General features: G+C 42.4%; 1 protein-coding gene across 2 annotated transcripts in view; it reads right to left on the bottom strand.

Moving 5' to 3' along the window:
* LOC106040258 (vesicle-associated membrane protein 1-like) overlaps positions 1–26,832 on the bottom strand; it is a 48,131-nt gene extending 21,299 nt beyond the window's left edge. Inside the window, exon 1 of one of the 2 annotated variants that reach the window (XM_048063007.2) lies at positions 26,691–26,832. In XM_048063007.2, coding sequence (XP_047918964.1) covers positions 26,691–26,692 — 2 coding nt within the window. In that variant the 5' untranslated portion in view covers positions 26,693–26,832. The remainder of the gene's footprint in view (positions 1–26,690) is intronic. The other variant, XM_048063008.2, reaches the window with a different exon arrangement.
* Between the last annotated feature and the right edge of the window lie 8 nt (positions 26,833–26,840).

The raw sequence follows: 26,840 nt of genomic DNA, 5'->3' as shown, positions 1-26,840 counted from the left end.
GGGCTCTCATGTTCCTGTTTGCAATCGTGTTTGTCTAGAAACCAAGTGCTATCTATCCCAACACCTCCTGCCAAAATTTTTGCTTTTCCCATAGCAAAATGTGATAGTGTCAGCTGGCAGGTCCTGTAACTCTTTCAAAACCACACACTAATGTCAGGAGACGTCCAGATAAAGGATACTTCCAACAACAACTGAAAAATAAGTGTCCTTCGGAATTAGGTTTCCAGCCATCTTACAAGTCGATAATCATGTTCTCTGCCTGTAAGGTGAAAGGACTCTTCAAAAATAAACCCTGGTTAGAGAACATGACCTACTTAGTTCTGAGATAGATGCACTCTCAATAAGGGACTGCTTTCAGTTCTGTTGCCCACTAACTGTAGTATTTCAGATTTCTAGTTGATCTTCCCCTCTCAAGTTACTATTCCCTGCTCCAAGCTAATTTTATCCTTGCTTTCATTCTACTAATCTCACTTTCACAGACAAACAAAGCTGCTCTATGGGAGTAAAGAAGGTCATGATATTATAAAGCTGGTTAGAGTGAAAAGATAATTATACTGTTAACAGGGGAGTGTCACTGCTGGGCTAATGGACAGTTGCATAGCTGGGGATGGAAAGAAAGGTGTTTTCAGTCCTGTGAGGTTTCACAGAGGGAGCAGAATTAACTCCCAACAAGACCAAACAGGCTTTCTTCACTACCAGGGAACACTCTCAGTTTTAATAGAGATGATGTTCTTCGTTCTACTTTTCAGTGTTCCATCTGAGACCTTCAGTATTCAGTAAAAATGTGACTATTGCCAATTAAATGGCTACAGACTTTAATTTAGACTCATTGCATTCTCTGACTATCAATTTTAAAATGATTTCTCATTCTATTTGTAATAATTGGGTAGTAATGAGTAATAGTGAATTGGTCGTAGGAAAAAAAATCACATATAAAAGGAATTAACATTTTGAGATGTCTTAATTTTGTGAAGAAAGTTCTGCTTTGAACACGCTTCTGTTCCCAAATGTGATTTTCATACACTACTAGCAATATTCTACAAGGACTCTCCGTTATTACAAAATATTTACTCTGCTCATCAGCCAAAGAATAATGCCCTACATTTAATGTCCTGGGAACACATTTAATTAAATATTCCCACCAGTTTATTATGACTGTATTGACCATCTGGTGTGCTAAATATGCACACAGAGGAAAAATAGAGGAACCTAAGACATCATCTTTAATTTGATCATCACTTGTTATGCTAGTAATGACTGACTGATTTATCTTCTCCAGTATCTTCTATTCAAGCCAAATAAGTATTGCTTACAAGGCCCAAAGCACCTGAATCCTAAATTAAGCCAATTAGTTCAGCTGAATGATTTTTGTGACAAAGAACTTGCCGGAAAGAGTTGCATTATTTCCATAGTTTCCCTAAATCACAGTCTTCACAACAGCCAGTTGTGGTGACTCAGGTGGGGTTTCTGTTAGTCAGAAAAGCAATGCAAGGCAGGATTCCTCTTCTGAAATATCAACGCTCCAGATTTTTTTTAGATTCTTCTTTCCCTTGCTGTCATCTTTTGCAAAGGCTGTGGCTTAAGATAAAGTCAAAACAGCGTGGGGATATTGATTCATGTGTTTACCACTGACCACGCTTTGCAGAGTAGTCTGATGGATTTGCTTGAAGGATGATTAAGGGTGAGGTGACTCAGGGTGGTGTTGGACACATTGTAGGTTCACGAATTGAAATTCAGAACAACACTCAGATGCCAACTGTCAAATGTATGTTAGCGTTAAGTGATCACCTACCCCAAAAGTATCCGCACACAGACTAATTCTATCATGTCTTTAGATCCCAGCTGACCACTCTTCTTCACCCTTAACTGGACAAAAGAAGGTTTCAACAAAAATATTTGGAACTAACGAAGCAGACAGCCAGCTACACTCACTGTTATAACCTGTAGCCCATCTGATCCACTTAAAAGAGCGCTCAGTCTACCACTTAATCCGCAGTTACGAACTGTGTTGACCCTGGCTCTAACCATGCTGTGGTACGGGTTTTTTAAGCCCCACTGTTAGCTATGTTATTATACCTTAGCATTTGCCTCTCCAAAAGCAGTGGCAGCGATGAAGGCTCCCCACAACCTCACACATATTATGGAGCACCCAAGGGAGCTGATCAGCTTGTGGGGCAGCTCCGGTGCACCCCGCTGCAGAAGGGAGCCTGCTCACCTCCTGCCAGCACGGCCTCACTGCTGCCCTGCCCAGATCAGCGGGGGCTTTGCCCCTAGCAAACCTCTGCATCAGGCTAGTTACAGATCTGGGTAATCTCTGATCACATTAGGTATATTTTTTCACAGCTACAAGGGCTGTAAATCTATATACTTAAATAGAGAGTACTGAAATAGCTGAACAACTTCAAAATAAACAATCTCCTTTTGAGGTAATTTCCCTAGACAGAACAGCACCTTTAGCCACTTATTTTTTTGCTTAGAAAAAGGTTAACTCTCACTGTTTGCTCATAAGGTATACATAAATGAACGTGCTGCTACAAAAAGTACCAGATTATAGTTAATGTTCCTTATGCTCCGTCAGCACCTTGTGTTTGGTTCTTAATCTGTCCCCTTTGAGCCGATGGAGTCTTCTGCTCTATCCCTGACAGCTCTGTCTTGCACAGTGATGTTACTTAATACACCTGGAAAAAGAAAACTAAGACCGACCATCACAGGAAGAGTTGCGTTTTTCTCCCGAGGAATTTTAGCTTATAAATAGAAGTGTGCTTTTACTGGATATTAAAAAACAGACACCACCCTCAAAAAGAGGACAAAACAAACACACACACATACACACACACAAAAAAAAACAAACACCACCATACACCCAAAGAAAAGCTTCAAGAGAGAAATCAAATCCTGGATAACACAAAGCCTTTATTTTCCTCATGCTACGTTACTGATCTGAATGTAGGTAAAGAGAAAAACAAGTTGCAAACTGCAACAACACTGGATTAAAGAAGAAAATCCCCAAAGCATACTAGGCTGTGGGGAGGATGAAACCTAACAGAACAATGCTTCACTCAGTGGATTACTGGGCTATGGCTGAAACAACTCAAGAATAAAGCGATAAATACACTGAAAGTATAATTGCTGGTGGTTTTACCCTCCGTATCAGAAGAAAAAAAAGAAACACTGTTTCCCTTGGAAACTATAGGGGCAATATATAAATACCAAATACTTCACTAAAGAAATGCTTCAGAAATTCAGGATTCTAAAGCCAGAATACATCTGAACAAGTCAATGACATTAAACATCCTGGTCTGCTGGACAATCCAGACTTACAAAGCTCTACCTACAGCCTCTGGAACAGTCACTAAGGACCCAGTTCAGTGGAAATGGTCAGCTTTAAGCAAATTCCCAAGCCCTATTTCTGAACAGAAAGCTGATGAACTTGAAGTTCATGCTGACATGGTACAGCACGGTTAGAATTCACCTGTGTTCTCAGGAGTAGGAGCATCCCCTATTTCTGCCTTTCTGTGTAGGCTATCAGGATCACGGGCTAAACCCAAAGGAGTAAACAGGGAGCAGCTGGGCCGGGAGTGGGAGGGGAGAATCTGGGCTGAGTTTGACTCAGTCACCCCCTACTCACTGACTCACGTACTGATGCAGAAGAAACTGCTGTAATTTGTGCTAGTTGCAGTCAATTATAAGTTAACTCTAATACAGAGGAGAAAGAAATGGTACAAGCGACACACTTTCCCTGCTTTTAAGTAATATTTTTTGGATGGAAAATACTTCTTATGCCTCTCTTTTGAGAGACCCAAATTAAAACGTAGGATGCTTTGGGGCTTTCTAGTTGCTTGTAAATTTCTTCATTGCATTCTAATTATGTTTTACAAAGAAATTAACTATTACCTTTTTGTTGTTGTTTTTTAATTAAAAAAGCCCTACCAACCATAAAACAGCTGAAAGATACAGTCACACTTCCATCAGCAGTGAAATGTTTTTGTAGTCTTGCTACATACACCTCTATACAGCAGCAGTTTCATCACAACTTAACTCCATAGGGTAATTACCAGCCTTACTTATATTAATGCTCCATTTCTAGGAGGCTTATTAAGCTTAAATCTTCTCTAACTACTTGGCCAAGACTGCCGCACAGAACATTTTATCCCACCTACTTGTTACCTAAACAGCAGACACACGGTGTGCAAGAGTTAAGAGAGAATAGCAAAAGTACCTGCATAGAAAGCTCAGCTTTCATCCTTACTTCTCACAGAACATCACATTCAGGTCTTGGAGAGCTGTCATGAAGCATATCTACCATCTGCAAGTGACCATGTCCTAATCACAGGTGCTCCACCTTCCCATTGCATTAGGACTCATATGGGATGTTTTTTCTCCCCAGTTTCAACATCCATCAGTTACTGAAACTAGCCTCCCTTTAACCAGTCAAGTATGTTATATTAATAAATGGAAACTTCTCATTCTCAAAAGGCTGGACTAGATGATCTTAGAGATCTTTTCCAACCTAAATGATTGTATGATTTTATGATTTCAAACTCTCACTGAATCAAAAATGAAAAAAAAACACAACCAACTAAAAAACAAACAACACCACAGAACATTTTGAATACAATGAAACCACTAATGTGAAATACTGCCTAACAGAAAATTATACTCTGCATATTGAAACACATTTTGAGCATTTCAGGCATGTAAAATAAGATTTGTCTGTATCAATGCAGCCATCACTCCTAAATTCTCCAGGCTCCCATTCTGATGGGAAGACAGCCTTGTAGTTTCCCCTTAGACCATTCTCCTATCTTTTTCTTACTTTTTCCTCTTTCTCTCAAAAACTCTCTGATATTTTTTATTGACAATCTTTGCTTTACACAAAGAGACATGTTTAAATCACGTATTTCCAGATCCTTTAGTGTGATTGCAGAAGCTTACAGGAGTGCTCTGTGGATCAGAGCTGAGGCTGACACGTGGAATCTGATTTTCCACATTAGCTGAGGTATCAAATTTGTGCACAGCTGTTTGTTCTCGAACAGGTACAGCCCACAAACTGGGGTTCAATTTTTCCCCTTTTTTTTTTCAAATAAATCCATAAGCTTCTCCTAATTCAGTAAAGACCAGTTTATCTTGGTCCTATCTTTTAGTCTTGTTACACTCAAGAGACTGCCTTTGTTATTTGTTTCAATACATAGACACTTTGCTGAAAATCTGTTGTGACTTGCATCATAAGCAACCTTTGGGGTTATTAAATAAATGGTAACTGTCTTCCATTTCTGCTGTACGACTACTACTGTTCTGCTTAGCATTCATCTGAGACTTGGAGGTTAATCATTTTTATAGTATTTCACAAGTAACCACTTTTTCCTTAACTCCTCCTTTTGAAAACTACAGGGTCATTAGGATTGAGGAGAAATGCTTCAGATATAAATATGTGATACTTTAGAAGTCAAGGACTTACTCAAAATTTGAACTGCCCATGTTACTCAAGTGAGAAGAAATTGGTAAAAATCTTATTTAGGACAAAGCAATCCATTTCCAATTAGACTTGAAGTTCTGTCTTTATAAACAAAGAAAAAAAATTGCATCACTGAAGCACTGGGGCTCTCTCAATCTTTCCATCTGCGTTACATCCCTCGAAAGGCAAATTATTACCCTTCTGCAATTGTGACTGGGACACAGACCAGGCTTTAGCTTAGAAGCAAATGTTATTTGTGGAATTTCTTTCTGTTAAAAAAGTTAACTTTCTACAGCTATCCCAACTAAGTATTGGAATTAATTTCACCTGTCCACTACAAATTCACCTACTTACAGTGAGATTCAATGCACTGATAGAGCTATTACTTTTTTTATTACTTTTTTTTTTTATTCTCTTGGATCCTGCATCTTTTCTATTTTCCTCATGCTGGTGTCAGCACTGTAATGCAGGCCTGGCACAAGAGGTTTCAGACGTGTAGTACTTCGGACGCTACTGGGAGCCTTGTGCATGGCAGACGTAAACATGAAGCACCAGGGGAAAGAATGCACAGGGCTGTAACCCGTTCCCTAGGTAACAAAGAGATGCTATTAAAAGACAAAGTGGTACCACAGTGGTAAATAAATGCATACGATCAAGGTGCACAAGCATAACTAACTTTCCTGGATGCTGCAGGGAACAGAGAGGAGCAGAGTGTGCAAATTCATGCACCCTGTATCTGGGAGGAGACAAAATTCCTCCCGCGGCTAGATCAAATAACATCTCATTCACAAATTCTTTGTAGGCAGCCAGGAACACTCTGCCTCCCAGCCCTCTTCCTCTTACCTCACAACTACTTTCCCAACTCTCTTCCACGTTACAAACAGCTACTAAGCAACAGGAGGCTTGCAGAAAGCGGGTCACTCTCATGTGGCTGCGTGCACGATGGAGATCAGTGACTCGGAAACGCACAGCCCCCAAAACACTGTGCTGCCAGGTAATCAGCACGGTCACTGAATGCCGCAAAACTTAATAAATGATAAATGCTTTAAAACAATGTAAGTCGTGGCTTATAATTATCATGGATGGAAGTGGTAGCCTAAAAAGAAGACCGGTATACGTTAGGTGCAGAACTGACATGCGGCACTAAGCATTCCATACAAATAAGGTATTCCCTTAAAGCCAATATTTAAATCAGATTTTTATGATGCAATGTGAAAGCATTAGGCTTTGGACTGATTGTACAAATTTTGGGAACTATGAAAAAGGGAAGTGAGGCATAGCCACACAAGGTTAGTCAGTTACCAATGTAAGCGACTAATTTTCACAGTGCTGGGAGTGTTTCTGGTAGGAGACATCCTTTTGACTGATGTTTTTTTTTTTTTTTCTTTTTATGTTCTCCTAACAGAATAATGGAAAATAGGAAATTTATTTGGAAAAGGCCTCAGGAGATCATCTTGGCCATTCCCTTATCTCCAGGCAGGACTGACTTCCACTTCGGATCTGAAACAGGTTTGTCTGCCTCAGCCTTCTCTGTTTTTGATTGTTTGTTTTTTGTTTTCTGAAAGACTTCGTATCAGGTGTTTTGATGGTTCATTTAGCATTTCTAACTCAAGCAAAGCCTACAGCACCAGACAGAGCTATCAGTATTTGCAAGGACGCTTTGCAATGTTAGAGCCCCTAAGCGAGGACTGGCCAAAGCATTTCTGTAGCATAGGCCCCTCCATCATGAATCAACTGAGGGACTAAAATATGAAGAACAGAAAGAGTTGTGCATGTGAAAGATGTGCATGCATATATCAGTCAGTTGCTATAAAATTCAGTGTGGGCCAGTGGGATTTCTGCATAAAAGCCTCCCCTTTTTTGCTTTTAGAAATCTGCAGCCCAGAGCTGTCCTTTCCACTTTTTCGAAGTTGTTAGGCTCTGGGATATTGGGTCATTGCTAATCTGAAAATGACACAGGACTTGTGCCTTTGAAATGAGATGTCATTTTGCACAGCACTAGCATTGAGGCATCGCCAGTGTGCCATATGAGGATACCTGGCTCATGGCAGATGCAGGGCCACTTCACATGGTGGCCAAGCAAGAGTAAAGGACTTTTTTTGCTTCCAAGATACTGATTTAAAGTTTTAAAGGAGCAAGACATTCAGAACAGCAGGACAGTGCATTCTTTCATGTTGTCGTCTCTCTGAGAAGTATATCTCTTAGAACATGCCTATTCCTACAATAAAATTTGAAATTTATTTATCCAAAAAGACCAACTTGTGGTGGCCAAGCCATGGCACTGTGGTAATCCTATAAGCACTTTCAACTTCTATAGTTCCCAAGCTCAACACTTCCTTTCTTTTAATATCTGGATTATTGCCCACTCAGAATTCTCAGGTGCTGACTTTAGTAAAAACCACACTGATTCTGTGAGAAGCATCTAAGAGATTTTTGCAGAGTGTATTTTAACATTTTAACCTGTAGAGGGACCTGTTCAAATCAAAGCTAGATTCCCTCATTGCCTGTTTTCTTTAAAATTGAGTTGATTCAGTTTCATAGTCTTAATTAGAATTGGCCAACTTCCTAAATATATACACACACACACACACGAAAACCTGAAAATTTGCGCTGCCTGCTGTCTGAGAATATTTACGTGAGTTAACTGAGACCAATATTATCAGAAAGATAAAAAAATTACAACATTATTGGGGAAACAGATTTTGAAGCCTGATTCCGTAGTGTTTAAACTGTGAAGAGAAAATTACAGAATTAATCCAGCCTAAATGAACAGACCACATTTCAGTTTTTCCATGAGATTTCAAGTAAAAACAACTAACAGCTTGTCAGTAATCCAGTGAATAATAATTCTCAGAAAAATTACTTGCGAATGATTTTTCAAAAAAAATGTCATGAAAAAAATTTGTTAAGATGCTCAAACTTCTCATAGGCATTTCCAAATTGAGAAGTCAAAGAAATAATCAGCTGTGAAGTATTGATTCATTTCAAAATCATAAAAGTTACTGGTGCAGGACTTTGTTATGCTGGTTATTTGAGAGAGACTGAGGTAATTGTAATTAACTCTGTCCTAACTGAAACCAGGACACTTGCGTATGTATGTATACATCTCAAATAAAACCTCACAAAGAAGTGACCACCAAAGCTTGCAAACATTTCAACAGGGATAAAGTGTTAGATATTATTCTCCAACCTAACAAATAAAAACATAATGGCTTAAGATTAGTGGGTTATCAATTCAAATTTTTAAGGGAAGGCTAGATTCCAAATAATAAACCCATGAACATCAGCAAACCGATCCTTGCTGTGATTCAAACAAACTTGTGATTGCTTAAAAAAGTAAACCATGTGAAATAAAGCTACAGTACACAAGAAGTCAAAGTTCTTTTAAAAAACACACACACACACACACAACAACCTCTATTTGAATTAATTAGATTTTTTTCAGTAACTGCTAATTCAAGTTTAGAATAAAGTACAAGCCTTGGGCTTATGCTACTCACCACACTGCTACATCCAAGTAATCTAAATCAATCTGTAACTTGCAGAAAAAAAATAATTTATAGAAAAAAGTTATTTGATAATAATCTCATCTTCAATGGTATTGCTGACTTTCTTTTTTCTATTTTGCTCATATGTAAAGTTGCTAAACATTAACAGAGACTCTGAAGTCTTTTATGAGTCAGAAGACCAGGATACAGTTTCCGATAATGAACTAGTAATTACCATAATCTCAACAACACTCATCCAACCAAGTGTGGTTAAAGCAAGTTTAATTTTTACTTTGTGCTCACAAAGGGAAGGAAAAGTGATGGAAAAAAAAAAAAAAGATCTGACTTCTTTTACCAAGGGAGCGCTTGTCTAGTCTTGACTCCAGTCTTCCATTCTGCTGTGATCTTATCTGGTTAAAGCTGTACCAAATTCTGTTCCGTAAGTTTATTGCAGAATCAGGATCTCAAAAATATCAAAACATCTGAGTTATTGCGTAGTAACACAGCTTTTTAAAATAAATGCAAGTTCTTACTAGTTGCAACAACTGTGTTGCATTCACATAACTGTAGGCAGTCATCATATGTAATGCACCATCTGTGTGTATGTGGATTAACAGAAATACGAGGAGCTTGAAACTAGCATAAGAGAACAGTTTGTGAGCGGTTATTGATGTCTTAAGACCACATAACTATTATTTATGGCAAGGTTCCAGAGAACCTGCTGCATAATTCTATGTTATAATATTCCTGACTGGTACTGCAATGGTAAAGAACTTGCTAACACTTCATCTAAGCATTTTTCTTATTAAGATTCTGACTAACATTTTATGAGATTCAATAGGTTTGAGGGTCTGATATTCTGAAAAAGCCATCATTTCAGAAGTTTGTAGTACTGTTCTGTAGTGTTTTTTTTTTCTTTTTCTAAGAACTTCAACTCAGACTTCAATCTTGCACATGCTGTTTTACGTCTGGAACTAATTAGAAACGTTATTTACCTACCTACCTGATGGCATGTGCAGACAGTTCATAGATTTTTCGTGAATTCAGTAAGATTATTTTCCTCCCACCTTTGTAAAGAAAAAGTGGCCAATTTGATACAGGTATTTTACTTGGGAAAAATGCCTTGATGAATTGCATTTAATCTGAAGAGCTTTCCAATCATGTAAATTCAGAGCATTCTGTCAAGTGAATATGCCTGAATCACATACATTGGGTTCAACTCATACTGAAAAAATGACAGCAATTGCAGTGCTCTGTCATCTTAGGAAAGCAATTATAGTAAAATATTACTGCAACAACCCCACATTGTATCAGGCCATGTCCAAGGTGCTTCTAATATCAGGGTATAGCTCCATCTCACTGTTTTAGATGTCCTCTGCTGTGATGGGAGGCAATTGTCAATGTCCAAGAGTAAAGAACGTATTTGCTTGATTCAGTTAAAAAAAAAAAAGGCAGCAAATAAAGTAGGTATTAAAGTTATTCTAACTATATCCATTAAACATGGACAATTTCCAGAATGTCTAGCCTTGTATGAATGCACTGAGTTGAACAAAGGAAAGAAGAAGCAGGTCTGAGTCTGCTAATTCTTGCTTTTATTAACTTGTCAGTTACTACTTTGAAGATATGTATTGGATTCACTTAGAAACTTCTGCAGTACACACCACAGAATGAAGCATAGATTTCAGTATCTGGTGCCAAAAAAAGTGTATTAGTAATGTCATGCTTTATTTTTATCCTTTGTATGTTAGTTTGCTTGGAAACAAAATGCATCAAAGCAGGACAAATACTCAATCCACTGGCTTATTTGTAGAGCAAATGCTAACGGTATAATGTCATACTTCTTGACTTTGTATATTTCTGACTTTTCTGTGGTGAGTTTTTTTACTGGTACCATGACTGAGTCTTATACCTTCTACTTGAATAAAACACCAGCAATATTCAGAATTACTCCATTTATTTCTGTTTATGATGTCATTAATTAGAAAAAGCCTTTGCAGACTATATTATGAACTGTTCCATGAAAACCCGAACCAATAAAGCCTGTCTTCACATCCAAAATTGCTACATCACTTCCCTGTCACCAAAATACCTCTAGCTTACCTCCCTTGCCAACTTGCAAGACTAGCCAACTTGCAGTGCTTCCATTTCCAGCCACATCCACCAGCTCTTCTCCACCTCTTCCCCTACTATGGAGAATCAGGCAGCAGAAGACTTTTGGTGGGGTGGTGAGGTCTAGACTATCCCTGCCCATGGCTGGCTACAGTAACCAAATAGCTCCTGGGCTTCCCTTAAAACTTTCCCTCATCTGGCAACAATAATTTGTGTCTCATCTCTACCTATCCACTAATTTCCCAGCAATATTTAGGAATTGATATCTGTGTGGTCTTTGCCACTCCACCATGTTTAGCAGAGTATTGCAGATGCACTCGCATAAGCTGCATTTCCGTGGGAACGCAGGCCAAAGTCTGCTCAGTTCAGAAGCCTTGCATCTAGACACCTCTTTTTCAGCCTCTGTTTTTGCTACTGTTACTCAAACACCTTACACCTCAGTGATGTCAGTGGCTCTCCAGTAGAGGAAGACACTTCCTTTTTACTGAATGAGCAGGCAATCATTCATCTCTCAAAGGATGTTGCTGTTCTTGTTCTTTTCTTCTGCACTGTCACTCAACTGCCCTGAGTGAAATAAGAATATGAAAAACACGGAGCGTTTTGAAAGTACAAATAAAAGCATTCAACACAAATGTTTGTGTTAACTTCAGAATGAAATTCCAAATATTTTTGCCTGAAAAACATATATATATGGTCAGTGAAGAATAATATGCAGTCCAAACACATTCGCATTGCAAAAAACAGTCCCACAGGAGTGTGGCGGAACAATTCAGCACTCAGTACTCAAAGTACTTTGAATCCTCTTCAGCAAACAGCAGTTCCAACGGGCTTCTATCTACACAATAAACTCATATTGTAAAACAGCAACTGAAGAACATTTAACTTCAGGCTGAAATAAAATGGATGATCAAATGAATGATATTCTATTTGCCTACATTACTGATTAACCATTCTCATGCAACCAATTTGATGACATATTTTAAGGGTCATTTGGGATTTGTTTTCTAACACCTCTTTCAGAAGAGTATGACGGTACTCAAAGACTCGGACGTACAGCAGTTGATTAACATGATCTATACTTGGTATCTGCAACTTCGCATTTAACAAGCACCAGTAACTTATTGTTTGCCAACCTTATGCATATTATTCTCCATTCCACTTCCTTCCTTTTGTTTTTAAATTTTTCAAGCATTTTAAAAACACTAGAAAAACAAATGGATAGCATATACATGACAGTATAATCTTTAGTTGAAAAAAAATGTTTGTGGCTTCAACTTATAGCAGCTGAAGATCTGCCTCAGAATTCATGCAGCAAACATAGCAGTCCTCAAGCACCGTTGTGAAGAACTTTGTTATTTCTTAAGTCAGGGTAATGGATGTGAGAAAAAAGATGCTGACAGAACAGAAAGAAACTGGGGAGAGAAAAAGAACCCTAAGCAAAAAATGACTTGTAACATCATTTCTCTAGGTACATTCCCCACAAGCTCTCCAGTGGAAAACAAAAAGGCAGACTTAGTGACAGTTCATTTCATTATTATTTACAGAGAGCACCTAAAAATTAAAATTTCTTTAGGACAGTAATTCAAAGTTAATCCAGCACAAGGTCCACACTGTTCAGCTAAACACAACAGGCTTCCCAGCAAGGCAAACTCTGAAGATAAAGATGGATAGTCCTACTACCTGGTATGTGCTGTGCAGTGAGATATGGGCTCCTTAAATCAGAAATCTGTACTGAAGCAAACAGCCTCTGGAGGTAGAATTGTACGGAAAAAAAAACAGTAGCAGAAAAAACTGTGGATGTTTAAGAAATTCTCATTGGGTGAAAGACATATAACAGTTAATACATGACTTTTGCAACAAGTTTAAGAGGTTTATAAAACAGTAAATTAGTTTAAAAAAATCAATTCAAGATTTTTGTAAAGTTTAATCTGTTACTACCTGCTGGAGACTGCGTGCTAAACTGAACAGACCTTTGTGAGTTAGTTATTACAAAGACCACTGACTATGAAAGCTACACCTTATTCAGCACTTGGGTATTTCACACACTGAATTTCTCCTGTTACGTTGATGGTACAGACAGCCCAAATGCATTTCAACCTATGGTTTGTTTACTCTTCTATTCACTCTCAGGGACAAGCCCTGATCTTCAGGTTTGGCTGTTATTTTTTGTAACTTGTGAATGCCCAGCCAAAACCTCTTGAGATCAAGATGAAAGTAAATGTGCTTCTGCAATGGCTATTGCAGGATGAAGAGCTGTTTATAGTGGGGTTCCTAGTATTGTTTCTATTTGTAATCATCTTTGCAACTATCTAACTCCCATTCAATTAGACACAAATCCTGAACAATCAGACACACCCCAACTCACACCATCTATAATGCAGATAAATTCTTTCTTTCCTTGTTTTCTTTTCTTTGTTTGTTTTCCTCCAGTTGTTAGCTTAAAGGGACAGGCAGCATCTCTTGCAATATTTGCACATGACTGAGCAGAGCAGGGACTCTGAACTCTACTGTAATACCTAACACTAACAGTTTTAATGTGGGCCTGTTGTTCCTTTCAAGCAAATATGGAAATTAAAGGAACACCCAAAACTCTGTGTCAGCCACACTAATCCTGTGAAAGCAGTGACTCACCTAGTTATGATTTTCCATAAATTAGGCAGCTAAAAATGGGTAGGAAGTGTGAAACCATTAACACTTCCCGTAGTGTGAATTCTCTCACCGCATGTGAAGAAAATCCGTGGCAGTAAAAATAAAAGAGATTAAGGTGTCAGCACTCATCATGGTTAGATATGTTGTTAATAATTCAAATCTTCCTCCTTTGGAGCGTATGGCTTTAGAATGAATCATTCTCTATTTCCTTTGTCAAATGAAAACTGAGGTTGTGTTGCTCACTGATTCCATGTGTTTTCTTCTCAGCTATTAAAAGGAAATAAATTAATATGGCTAATTGCATGTGTTGCCAGTACCATCTCCTAGTAGCACCCTACTGTAGCAATGTTTTGTATGTTATCTTTCATGCATCAACGCAGAAATGGAAATGATTGGTGGTATAACAGACAACCTATTAAAAAAAAACAGCAATACACAACTTTGTGAAGCAGAAAGAGATGGAAGAGATGGGGACACCGCATTTTTGTGCTTGTGAATGGTCTTTGGGAGTAGCACTCCCTCTTACCCCACAGAGCAGGTCAGCCAGCTGGACCTGGCAGCAATGGCACGGTGAGCAGGGCCCACTGTGGTTACTGCCTCCTGGAGGTACAACATGGTGAAACAAAGGCTGACAGCTGAAGTTTCAGTATCTAAACTTGGGTGCTGCACTAAGATGGGTGGTTAAATAAAAAAAAAGCCTTCATTCAATATCCTGTTTTATTGATTTTGAAGGAATTAAGGAACGTTCTAACTATGAGGTGCCAGGCCCTAATATACACACGTCTCTGTAGGCCCAGAATGTAAGTGGCAAACAACAATTGCTGCAGAGCTTGGTAAAGCTCCACAACTCCAAATATCTATTTTAGATGCTCAAAGGAAAAGACACAACCAGATGCCAAGCATAACGTAAAGCATGCGGTGTTCTCATGCCACAGAAAGGACTGAAGCAGTGCTGGCCTTCCAGAAGTTGTGGGGGAGGCATGGGCCTTATATCTGGAGCTGGCCGAGGCCTCAATACCCTGACAGTTCTTGACATACTGCATAAATCACACAATGGCAGCTGTCTTTCAATTATTGCTTCTAAATTTATTTTTTATCCTATTATCAAGAACTCCAGACATCAAATAATCAGGTCAAGGCCACTTACCTTCTAATTTCTAGATACAGTACGAGAACCTGAACCGATGTTGTACTAGTGTTCCTCACCCACGAACATTTCCTAACTCACCAGGCAGGTTTCTATCTTTTTTTTTTTCCCCCTTTGATTAGCTCCATGTATTTTTTTTACTCCAGCAGGACCTTGTTGGACTATTAAAATGACTTTACAAGTTATTACACCAGTCTTGCGTCAACCTGAGAGGGTCTGGTTGAGTTACAGGATGCATTAGGCTGTCGTCCACTAGCACAGAGCACTGCAGTGGAAGAGGAACTCACAATTACAGTTCAAAGGATACCTTGGCACCACATAGGTGGAGGTTGTGCCAGGCATGAGGAAAGAAATTGCTATTCCCACTAACAGCTCTTTAGCTACAACACATAATCTCATGTACTTAGCTAGCCATCTAACTATATCTCCAACAAAAAACACTGTTATCTATTTCCCTCTTTTATGTTTCAACCTATTATTTTCTTCATATTTTTTAACCTTGTCATAATCCATTAACATTAGGTGCTTTGATCTTTCCATAGGGAATTTACTTTTTCTCTTCAAAGAGAGAAAGAGAAGATATTTTCCCCAGTCCATAGCTTTTATGTTCCCTTCACATGTTACAGCATGACTGTTTTTTTTTTTTATTATTATTATTTTTTTAATATATTACTATTTAAGAAATCAAATGTAAAATTAGAAGTGAGCCAGGCTGGTGCTGTATACAAATGACAAAATACTTGTTACTGTTTTGTTATCATTAAGTGTGCTATGAAAGATATTTATAAGGTTGGTATAAAGGATACCTATAAATTTGCTATAAAGGACACCTAAAAAGATAAGCACCAACATCACATCTGGGAAGATGAGAGTACTCTCCATATCCACATTGCCTGAACTGAGACATCAGCCACCTCAGTGGACTGGAGGTGAGGCCCCCAAAAGGGGAGGCTGAATTCAAGCTTCTAATTTGTCAAGCAACTTCTCAGTTTTAGATAGTCTGAAAAACAAATAAACAAAACAAATAGCCTATAACAAAACAACCCATCTAACACACACATGAAAAACCACCAGCCTCTCAGGATTTTATTTCTAAAGACAGAACAAAACACCGAGTTGTCAAGTAAAACATGCTTTGCATCACAACGTCCATATGTAGAATAGCTCTTGCACGGCATCATGGAAACATCTAAATCAAGTCCCCTCTATACCCCTTTACACAAAGCAGCTGTCACTAAAAAAGTCAGCAATTTGAAAAAACAAACACACTTCATGCTCCTAGGCAGAGGTGTTTGTTCCTGTTCTGAATATCTTCGCACCTAGAAATCTCACATTCCTATTAGAGTATTAATATCTTCTCTCTTAATCCTCGCAAGGTCAACTTATTTGTCTCTGATCTCCAAGTTCATCTGAATATACCCAAGAGCAATTCTACATAAAATCTGTTGCACTTGGAAATAAAAAATATGTTATTTTCTGGAAAAGTAAAGCTTTCCTCAAAAGAACCTCGCTTTGTTTTTGGCAATAACTGTAAGGAACTATCAGTTCCAAATGCCCCCACATTAATTGGGCAGAGGTCTTGTGCTTAAAGATAGCTAAACATAGTCCCTGAGTCTTTTTCCTTTATTTTTCTTTTCTAAGGGAAAGGAGAGCCAACTACAACATCTTCCCTTTGTTCCACTTTGAAGACAGGAGGGTTGAGACAGCACTGATTTCCTTCTCTGGGTCATACGGGAAGACAGTGTGATGCCTAATGCAGCAGTGGGTGGTGCTGTCCTACATCCCAGTCTATCCTTGTATCTTCCTCACTCAATCTCTCTGTATCCATAGTTAAAAGAAAGCAGAAACAACCTACTCCATCCCAAAGACATGATCCCTGACTCTGCCCTACTACAGGGCTCATTGACAGACGTGGGTTAGCAGCAGAAGCAATAGCATTGCCTCAGTAGTGCTTCCCACATCAATACCACATAGGGAAATTTATCACGTTCCTTCACTTTTAGCAGGGCAGAGATCCTATTTCTCTTCACCATGATCCCAGCGTACATGTTCAGTACAAAGCCAGTCAACTTCTGTCCAAAACGTCCTTTACCTGGGACTGAAGAAAGGATGGCTCAGTATGACCGTCTCTCTACCTTTGCACGTGTGTAACAGTAATGCCGAGGGTTCTCCTAGCTGATGAAGACTTTGAGAAAGAGAAAACTTTGCTTAAAATTTCAAGTCTTGCTTAAGAGATGGTATTGGGCTGTTCGGCCTGTTCAGAGGTCATGTGCCTTGTATTTTTGCACATACTGAAGCGTCTGTGATGCTGCTGTTTGAGGTGTGAGAGTAAAGCAAAAGAAGCCTCCTCCATCCTGACAGCTCTCATTTTTCCTTACTGCTCCTGAGAGAAGGATTTGCAAAGTCGGAGCTTGGCAGAGCAGAGAACATAAAGGCTTGCCTGAAATTCACAAGTTCTGTTTGGCATAAGAAAGAGTCAAGGCCCTCATCTTAATTCCTCAAATGCTCTAAGAGAATTGTCTGCTGACCTCAGCCTGCAATCAGCCTCATCCCATACGAAAGAATGGAGCTAACTTTGCCTAGTTCAGTCTCTCAACAAGACAGCCAAGATCAATAAACCCAGACTATTCTGCTTTGACCAAATTAGAGGAAATTGTAGCTCAGAGCAGAGGGATTCCCTTTACTTATTTGACAACACCAGGGAATTACAGCCCTGTTTGCTGCCATCACTGACAGCCTGTTTGATACGTTTTCTGCTGCTGGAGCCCAGAAACACACACTGCCACCCCCAAACAGACTCAGAGGAGAGACATTTCCAGGGGGAGTTAGGCTGGGAGCCCTCTTCAGTCACTTGGAGCTGCAGCTGATGCTTGGTGAATCTTGGTACTGTAATCAAGCAGCCTCAGGAAGGGGGAAGTCTCAAACGCAGGCAGACAAGTCACATTCACCACCGGGAAGCTGCAGGGAGGCAGATTTCGAGATGGCCCATCTGCAGGTTAACAAGGGAGCACACTGACAGCAAGAGAACTGGATCCAGCGTGAGTCACTGCCTGAGACACCTGGCTGCCAGAGACGGCCATGGGACTGCTGCCGGCAGGAGGCTGAGCGTGGGCTTGGCACAGCGAGCTGCAAGTGTAAACACCTGGGTTTGTCTCCTCTTCCTCACACACTCAGAGCTGCTGTCCCCACCTGGTTAGATAATACAACACTGCTCTACTGCCTGTCACATGAGAGGGGTTCTTCATTTATTGCACTGGTTTTCACCTTAAGTCACAGATGACTTTTTTTTTTTTCTTTTAAGCTATCAAGAAAATATTTATCAAACACCTCAGAATCACAGCATCACAGCATGGTGAAGCAAAGTTTTTTAAAAAGCACAAAATAAAAGAAGCACGGTTTTAAGTTAAATGAACATTTGGCTAGTTACCAGTTAACTTGTTAAAGGTTTTTACAATATTTGAGGATTTTTCAGGTTCACTCAGCCAAGTACGTAACACATAATTCAAGGGGAGTTACCTTCTGGGCTACATTTGCTTCTACATTTTCTTAGTACTTTCGCTCACCTTAGGCTGTGCTTCTGCAGCAGCTCTGAGCGAAGCTATTTTGTACAGAATGCTTTAGCTGAGCCTGATCTAGAGCCAGTGGTCATACTGTCTGTGAGGATTTGGGATTTAACTTCCTAAACAGATCTGACCTCTTGGACTCCTTTTCCCTTTGCTGGTCAGCACTTGATCGTCTAAGGGACATCAGTAGGAGCAACCATTCAGTGCCATCACACTTAGGGTTTCTGGAGTTCTTTTACTTGCTACGAGAACTGCAGACTCCTCCAAGACTACAGCAAGTTACGCTGAAATCTTGGTACCTCTTGTACATGGACAGGATTGAGGGTGTTTCTGAGAGAGGGGCTCTGCTCTTCTCCCTGGGAACAATATTCCCTTCCCCAACATGCAGGCCACCTCTTGATTCATCCACGCTCACCATCTGTCTTGTTAAACAAATATACCTCCTCCCCTGCCCCTCCTCACCTCCCCACGCTCCTTGATTCTGTAATTGCTCTGCTCTAAGCCAAAGTCCCTTCTTTCTGCATGACCAGTGCCACCACCCAGACTGCTCGTGAGACAGGAATGGTGGGGAGAGGAGGCTCAGGACTGAGAAGCAGCTTTACTTCTAAAACCACGGTGAAGGAGGCCCTCAGCAAGCAGCTTTCCGGGAGTCAGCAACAAGACCAACATCAGCTTGCAAAGTTCATCGCTGGCTTTGCCAGGTGGGGCTTGAACAAGAAAAGCACCTGTCAGCCCTGGTTCCTGCTGGGGGCATACTCCACTGCTAAAACATTTCGGTCTGCACAGAACTTAAAAGGAAACCCACTTGCTCTCCGGTGGAGGTAACTGGCTAAAACTGGTTGCCAGAACAAGGGCAATGAATATGCTACTGCAAGGGCCTTCGCTTTAGTTTTGCTGCTATAGCCACATGTCTGTTACAGAGAGGAAATACAGTAGACCATATTGTTTAATGTGCGCTAAGCAATTGGGAAATGACATGAAAATCGTGCAGCTCAGTGTCAAGATGCCATGACGTGGGACATATTCTGCCTTTCCATTCCCTTCTCCAAGTCTCCCTAGGAGAATTTGTTCAATGCAAAGAAAAAAGCATCAAAATGTTAAGTGACTTGAAATATTTCTGTATGTATATCAGCTAGTAAACAGAGTTGCTGAAAAAATGTCACTGTGTGATCTTCATGTATGTGTGGGAGAGAAAATCAAAGCTGTCAGGGAATGACTGTACCGCTCCTTGCTGGAAAGAAATCAAACATTTCAGAAGCAGACTTTTCTAAACCGGTGGGATCTCTGCTAAACACTTGGGATATCCAGACTGTCAGTGCTTCCAGGAAGATATCTGCTGATTCATCCTGCCAGTGCCCGCTCTCGAGCTGAGCTCTCCCCAGATCCCAGCCAGCGGAAAGGCTCACATCCGCAGCGCTGCCACCAGCTCAGGGAGTTCTGCCTTCAAATTCGCAGGTGGTCTGATGGGCTGGAAGCAATCACCAAATGTCTGCCTGCTTTACAAGCACGGGAGACAACCAGAAACCCAAAGCCTTCTGGAGGGATTGTTCTGTCACTCCTTGCACTCCTGATGAAAGCAAACAAAGCCATACTTGTACGCGGTTCTGTCCCCTGCAGCATGAGTACTCGACCAGAACCTGGCCTAGCAAATGAGGCCAGCAGCATCCACCGCTCCCGCCCTATAAAAGGGCTGCAAGGTCATCCTGCCACAGTTTTCCTTATCAGCGCCCAATCTGATGCCTATTTAGGCAGCTTTGCATGTTTACAAACAGGCAAGTTAAATATCTTGTAGTAACTGTTTTGGAAGATCTGATCCCATTGAGGATGTTCAGCTGCTCAAAGTGCCAAACGTTTTATCTGCTCAGCGACAGCACAACGTGCTCCACACCTTCCAGGGTTAGCTGACAACATCACTTTTGCTGCTATTGATCAAAGCTCTTTGTTTCTTTGCCTCCCTTTCCCTTTCCAAATCTGAGTTGTCCCAATGGGTGACAGCGATTGGGTGCAGCTACCCTCTATGCACACACTGGAAACGGATCCTGCTGGAGACACATGAAGCAAACAGAAGGGGGAACCATTCTGCAGCTATTGGCAAACCCAGCTGGAACTCAGGAAGCTTTCCCACAGATCAGTGTAAAGGGGGTGAGGAGAGAGGTAAAGAAGCTTTGTCATTTTTTTTTCCAGTGTTTTCCAGGATCATAGATAGCAGTAAGAAATGTTGAGTCTCAGAATTTCCCTCTAAACTCCCCCAAATGTGGACAAAACACTATCCCATGGGATAGGAACCCTTGCAGGCAATAGCCTGTGCCAACATCTGGGGGATGACAGCAGATAGGGTTTGTGCTTTCAAGCAGCAGTGCCCTTTGCCTCACTGCTGCACGCTGCAATTAAGGCCCTGAGTAGGGCCAGATTCCCTAGCATGATAAAGAGGAGCTATTTTTATATGCAAATTCAAATGAACAAACGTAATTTCTAACCATCCACCTCCAGGAGTAGATAACAAGTGGGCTTAGGGATAATGAATGATTTTTGTCGTTTCTAGGACAGTTTTCCTAGGACCCACATATTTCTAGGAAGTTGGCACATTGCCTGACTCAGGACCTCGGCGTCTAAAAGGGAAACTGGCTCATTACAACCCCCCCGCCCAGAGGCAACCTCCCAGTGTGGAGGAGAAGCTGAGAAGCTGATGGAGTCAGTTCCCAAGTCCTTTCCTTCACAGATCCCCACAGGCACAGGTTTCAGCAGAGCTCAGTACTTTCAGTGCGCTGCTCTCTTTGATGGTTCAGGGACAAATTCCAGCGAGAACTGCAGCTCACAAGGCTCGTGGGGAAAACCCACTCCTTATCTCGTCGACAGAGGTACAGGAAGTCTAGACTGAAGGAGGGGGTCTGGGGATACAGGGGAGATGCTGGGCTGAGGATCTGTCCTGCTTCTGACAGCCCCAGAAGAAGAGGTGCCTGCTGCCAGCACGGGTGTAAGGAGTGCTGCCTGCGGAGCTCCTGCACCGCTCCCCAGGGACAGCGCCCGAGGGAACCGCACGAGGCTGGGACAGGGGAGGGTCGGGGAAAAGGTTCTGCACCCAGAGGGGGTCGGGCACCGAGCAGGCTCCCCAGGGCAGTGGGCATGGCACCGAGCCTGCTGGATTTCAGGAAGCATTTGTCTTTTGTGGGAATAAAAACTCTAGAGAGATTCGCAGCACTGACTCCTCACAAACACAAATTTGGCCACTACTTGGTGCTTCCAATGCACAAGCAAACTACAGCTCTGATGTATAAATATGTGGTGACAGCACTTGACTTCAATACCTTCACTGGTTTACATACAGAAATCACTGAAAAACAAAGAAAAATTACTGAAGCAATATGGGTTTGATCTTCATCACAGGAGAACCTCTTTTCCAGAAGAGTTCACGTTTGACCCTGTGATACTGAGCCCAGCAGATGTGAGTTGCCACTTGATAAATTAAATTTCTTTCTTGTTTAGTCTGAAATAAAAAACTTGCGCTTTTTCTGCATATTTCTCATTAAATTTTGCATCTGAACAGATCAAGAAACTTGATTAGGTATCTCAGATCATTTGGTCAGGAACTTCCATATTAATCATTTCACCTAGTACAGAAGCAACAATATAATTGCAGCTGACAAAACACTTGCAAATGTACAGACATCTATTTCGATGAGTTACTACTTTACACAGAAAAACCTAAGGTTTTCATAACTGAACAGTTAGGAAAAAAAAAAAACACCACCTTGCAATCACTTGGTGGTTGCTCAATGAATAATGGAAGAGAGTTTAGAGGGTTCAAGTACAGACAGGGAAAAAGCAATTGCATCATTAAAAAATGCCAGCCTAGTTAATTGCTGGTAATGGCTATGAATAATGACAGCAGACAGCACTGAATGACGTAGGAGAGAGGATATTCTCTCCAAAAGTTGTAATTGTCTAAGATGAGCAGTTCAGTCAATTTATACTTATTTGGGACAGGCTGTTCTGCCCCTTCCAGGGCACCATAAACATTTGGCTAAAGCTGTCAGTGAGAATCTTCGATGCGTTCTGGCAGAAGGGCAGCAGAAGGGAAGGAAAAAAAAACACAGTTAATACCTCGCTGCCTTTTCTTGAACGGTGCCAGTTCCTCCTGGGAGCATCCTGTACACACGTGTGCACAGACAGGGATTTGCCTGGTGCTCTACAGCCTAGATGGGCATTTTTCAGTAAGGCCTTAATTGTGTAAATTGCATCTAAAAAAGAGAAATGCTCCTTTGGCAGACCAATTCAGCTTCCAATACAGCCACTGCAAGTATCCTGTAAGTCAATGTACAGCTGGAACCATCATACAGACTGCCTGGAGGTCAACATGGACAAGTTATAGCCAACGCAGAGCAGAATGACAGAGCTAAATCCCAAGGAAAGGAACCACTGAATTAAATATATTTGGGTTTTGCCTGCTTTGCATTAGCCTCTTTTCAAGAACGTTTACCATGAAACATATTCACTTTGTCTGTACTTGCCACAGATAATTTCCAAGTGCTCCCATCCTGAGATTATTTTCTTTGCTGAGGCCCTCAAGACAACATTCGATTTGATCTCCACACTTTCAAACACTCATCACCCAAATATCCAGAAGATTTGTGACCTACCTGGGCCACCCGTGTTTCAAAGCACAAGTGTGTGTACCATGAATAATGCTTAACATGAGCTGGAAGCATTTATTTCTAGCGCATCACGTGAAGAAGATCCCTGACTGCATGGTGCCACTAAAGAGTAAGTCAAGGGAAGCAAGCAATGGGCAAAGCACGTACACACTTCTGTTGATGTCTCAAAGTCACATCTCCAATTGCTGATGCCCCTATTTCTGGGCTCCTATTCAGAGCTGTGAGCCTTAGAGCCAGCAAACAACGGTCAGAATAAAACCATGCTGAAGGTGCGATCCTCTGACCTTCTCAGTATCCCCACTTCACTGAGCATGGCCTGCCTATTTTCATTACAGGCTCCATTACATCCCTTATCAATGAGAAAAACAACCCACGCCTTCATAGTTATGCTTGCAGGAACCAATACTGGAAGACCCTCAAACCATCAGTCCCTTTGGCTTACTGCAGAAAAATCAGTATCACAACACACCAAGACTGAACCCAGCCTCTCTGAGCCTGAGGCATCCGACCACGAGACGTAAAACCCTGAGAGCCATAGGGGACTCAAATCTTCCTGCCACCATGGATTTCCAGAGCTCTTTTGGAAAGTATTTCTAAGGGAACACAGACACTTACCAGCACGGAACAGCCGTACCACTTACAAAATTCATCCCTCCGTTTCATGCTATTTATACTTTCTTAGGACATACCCTGGATGTACCCACTTTTGCAAGCCACTAAACTCCCTAAGGAATGGATGAGGATTGTGATGAGAACTGTACTAAATTGGTTTGGCTTTGCGGATCAGCACAAAGGAGGGGCAGCCTAGGGCGATTTTGCCGAGTTCCATAAAATTACGTCCACAGAAGGAGGGCTAAGTACTGCTCTCCTAACAGCAGGAGACCTTGGCCATGCCACTCCTTCAGAGAAAGTGAATAGAAATTCAACCTGAACATATTCATTACAATTGGTGGAACCATTTTAATCCCATCTGTCCCCTCCAGGATATTCTCCTTGCTGCTCTAAAGCAGCCAGAAGGATTTTTTATTTTATTTTAGAAAGCCCTGACTGCTGCCCTAGGAATGAGATACAGTGACGCAATTCTGCCCCAGGGAGAGCCAGGTGCTTTGCTTTGCTGCTTGTCTCACAAAAGTTGTACCCTGCAATAGAGCACATTTGTATTGGATTAATGTAATCAAAGGCACCCTGCTGTCTGGTCACTGACCTATCTGTAAACAGCAGATGACACGATGCCATAAGCTTCTATTATATATAATTACCTATTGAGATGTGACCATTGTACAAGAAACAAAACCACGTACTTCACCTGCTGCTGTTAGTCTATTTCCCAGAGATAAACAATGCCTATATGCACCTCCGCTCTGTGCTCCATTTTCTTCTCCTCATCTCCCTTCGCTGCTCCTTGTATCTCCTCCAAGTAAGTTTTTCACCTCTCCCTTACATCAGGGACAGCCAGCTGCACTGGCAAGGTCCAGCCCTTCCCTGTTCTTGCTTTAGATCCCTTTAGTCTCTCATCTTTTGTTAAACCTTCGTATGCCACAACTTCCCCTCTGCCCGCATCAAGGTGAGATGTCCATCAGCCGAGTGTCCCTGCCCTGCCCTGGGCGGTACTCGCTGCTACAGAGGCCACAGGGGCAGATTGCCACCTGACGTAAACCAGCACAGGTCTGCTGGAGCGCTACACAGTCAGGAGTCATGGAGAGGGTGGTGAATAAGGAACACTGATCACTGATTTCCAATATAAGAGATCAGAGCGAGTCTGGTATCTGCCAGCTCAAACCCATCAGGAAGCCGTTTTCACACCCCGCACAGCTCAGCTGTGGAGCTCCTTGCTACGGGACGCCGCAGAAGGAGCAACTGGACACCTTCGTGAAAGAACACCAACAAAATCCACTGGGAGTCATGAAATACAGAGAACCTTCCTCTGGTTCAGACACCGAGCCTTAAATCAGTACAAGCTGGGAAAGCGCTCTGGGAATCCACTGCACACCCGCTATTCCCAGTACTCTTCCCTGCAAGCAGCTTCAGGGCGCAGCACACCAGGCTGGATGGACCCAGGGAGGAGTCCTGTATCGATGCTACTTCGCACCAGCCAAAGACACGGCATTCTGTCCACGTGTGTGCCCATGTAGACATGCAAGAAACGTGTCCATGTGTGCAATACTCTAGGTGTAACAGCAGACGTAACCTTACAGAGCATTTGGCGGCCATGACCAATTAGCATTTATAGTCCAGTGAACTACAGCTGTAGTAGCTGCTGCTACAAGTCCGTAGCTAACACACATTTATCTCTCTTGTTCATCGGTAACTCAAAAGCTATTGGGACGTAATATTCATGCAGATGTTCAAAAAAAGTTTTCACTACAATACCTGGCAATGAAACAGAAGCCAACTGACACTGCCAATGACAAGCAGCTTATTTGTCTTGGCTTTGTCTCAGTTATCAAACTGAAAGTCTATACTGCCAAAACAAACAAAAACCGCTTTCTCTTTTGCATCTAATTCCTGTCAGAAGTCTGATGCGAGGCCCCTACAGCAGGACAGCCAAGTCCTACCAGCACCACATCACCTCTTCTGCTGTTATTTACAAATTCTCTCACGAACGCCTCAGTGCACCACGACAGAAATACACGCAGGTTAAGTTAAACATTACCTGAGCTACAGCTGGGCGTTTGAGCAGTTTCACTTGTATAATACTGCAGCAGCAAACTCTGGTATTAATCACTGAAGAACAGCTCACACACAAATAAAAGTGTTTGATGTCATCATCCGGCTCCTGACAGAAGCACAGCTAGGCAACAGATGCTCACAGTGAACCAGCTTTTGCCAGATGAAGTTCCGTATTTACATACAGAAAATGCTGCTGGATAGCTGGGTTTTGGCTTCCAAAGAGCACCCTGCTTTGAGCACGTTTCAGACAACACGGATAAGAGCTTATTGTCTGAGGCGTTACATGGGCGATACCACGAAAGAAAAAGCCAGCGTTTCACGCTGTGTTCTTGTAGGCTCCAGGTTGTTTCCACCCCTCTTTGTCTGCAGGGGAAGGACCGCAGCTCTCCCCCAGCACCCAGCACCCGCCGCTCCCGGCCCCGCACGCATCTGTACTGTTCGCGCTAGGCACCTGCCCTGCCTCGGCAGTCCCTGGAACCGAGCAGGGAACTGAGCCGACAGCGGAACCGCGCTTCCAGCTACCTGATGCTTTTGCGAACGAACACGGGTCGGGCCGATTGTCACCGAACCGAGCACACTTCTGGCTTCAGGAGGGACTTTGGCGGCTTCAGCCCTGCCTAGCGGAGAGCGACGCTTCCGTCAGACAGAGCCGAGAGACGCGGAGGAGCCCGAGAGAGCGGCGGGCACGGAGCGACAGCCCAGCCACCGCCGGGCGCTGCCGCCGGCTCCGCGCGAGGAGCGGTTCGGCGGGGACCGGCCGGGCTCGGCGGCCCGCGGGCGCTGCACCTGTTGAGGGGCTCGGCCCGGCGCTGCGGGCACCAGCCGAGAGGGCAGCGAGCGCTCGCCCCCCGGCTGCCGCCCCCCGGCTGCCGCCCCACGCCCAGGGTGCCCGGGGTGCCCGGGGTGCCCGCAGCCCCCCGGCCGCCCCCCGCCGGTCCCGTCCCGTCCCGCACTCACATGGCCGCCGCTGCCCCCGCCCCGCCGCCGCTGCCTCTCGGCTCCCTCCCGGCTCCCTCCCGGCTCTGCGGCTCCGCTCCCGCTGCCGGCGGCTCCTCGTAGCGCGGGGCGGCTGCTGCGGGGCGGGGGGGGCGGCGCCGCTACTGAGCA

Source organism: Anser cygnoides, chromosome 9 (assembly GCF_040182565.1).
Source record: "Anser cygnoides isolate HZ-2024a breed goose chromosome 9, Taihu_goose_T2T_genome, whole genome shotgun sequence".
Taxonomy (NCBI): domain Eukaryota; kingdom Metazoa; phylum Chordata; class Aves; order Anseriformes; family Anatidae; genus Anser; species Anser cygnoides.
Note: the sequence above shows the minus strand (reverse complement) of the source record. Positions and strands in the feature narration are given on the sequence as shown.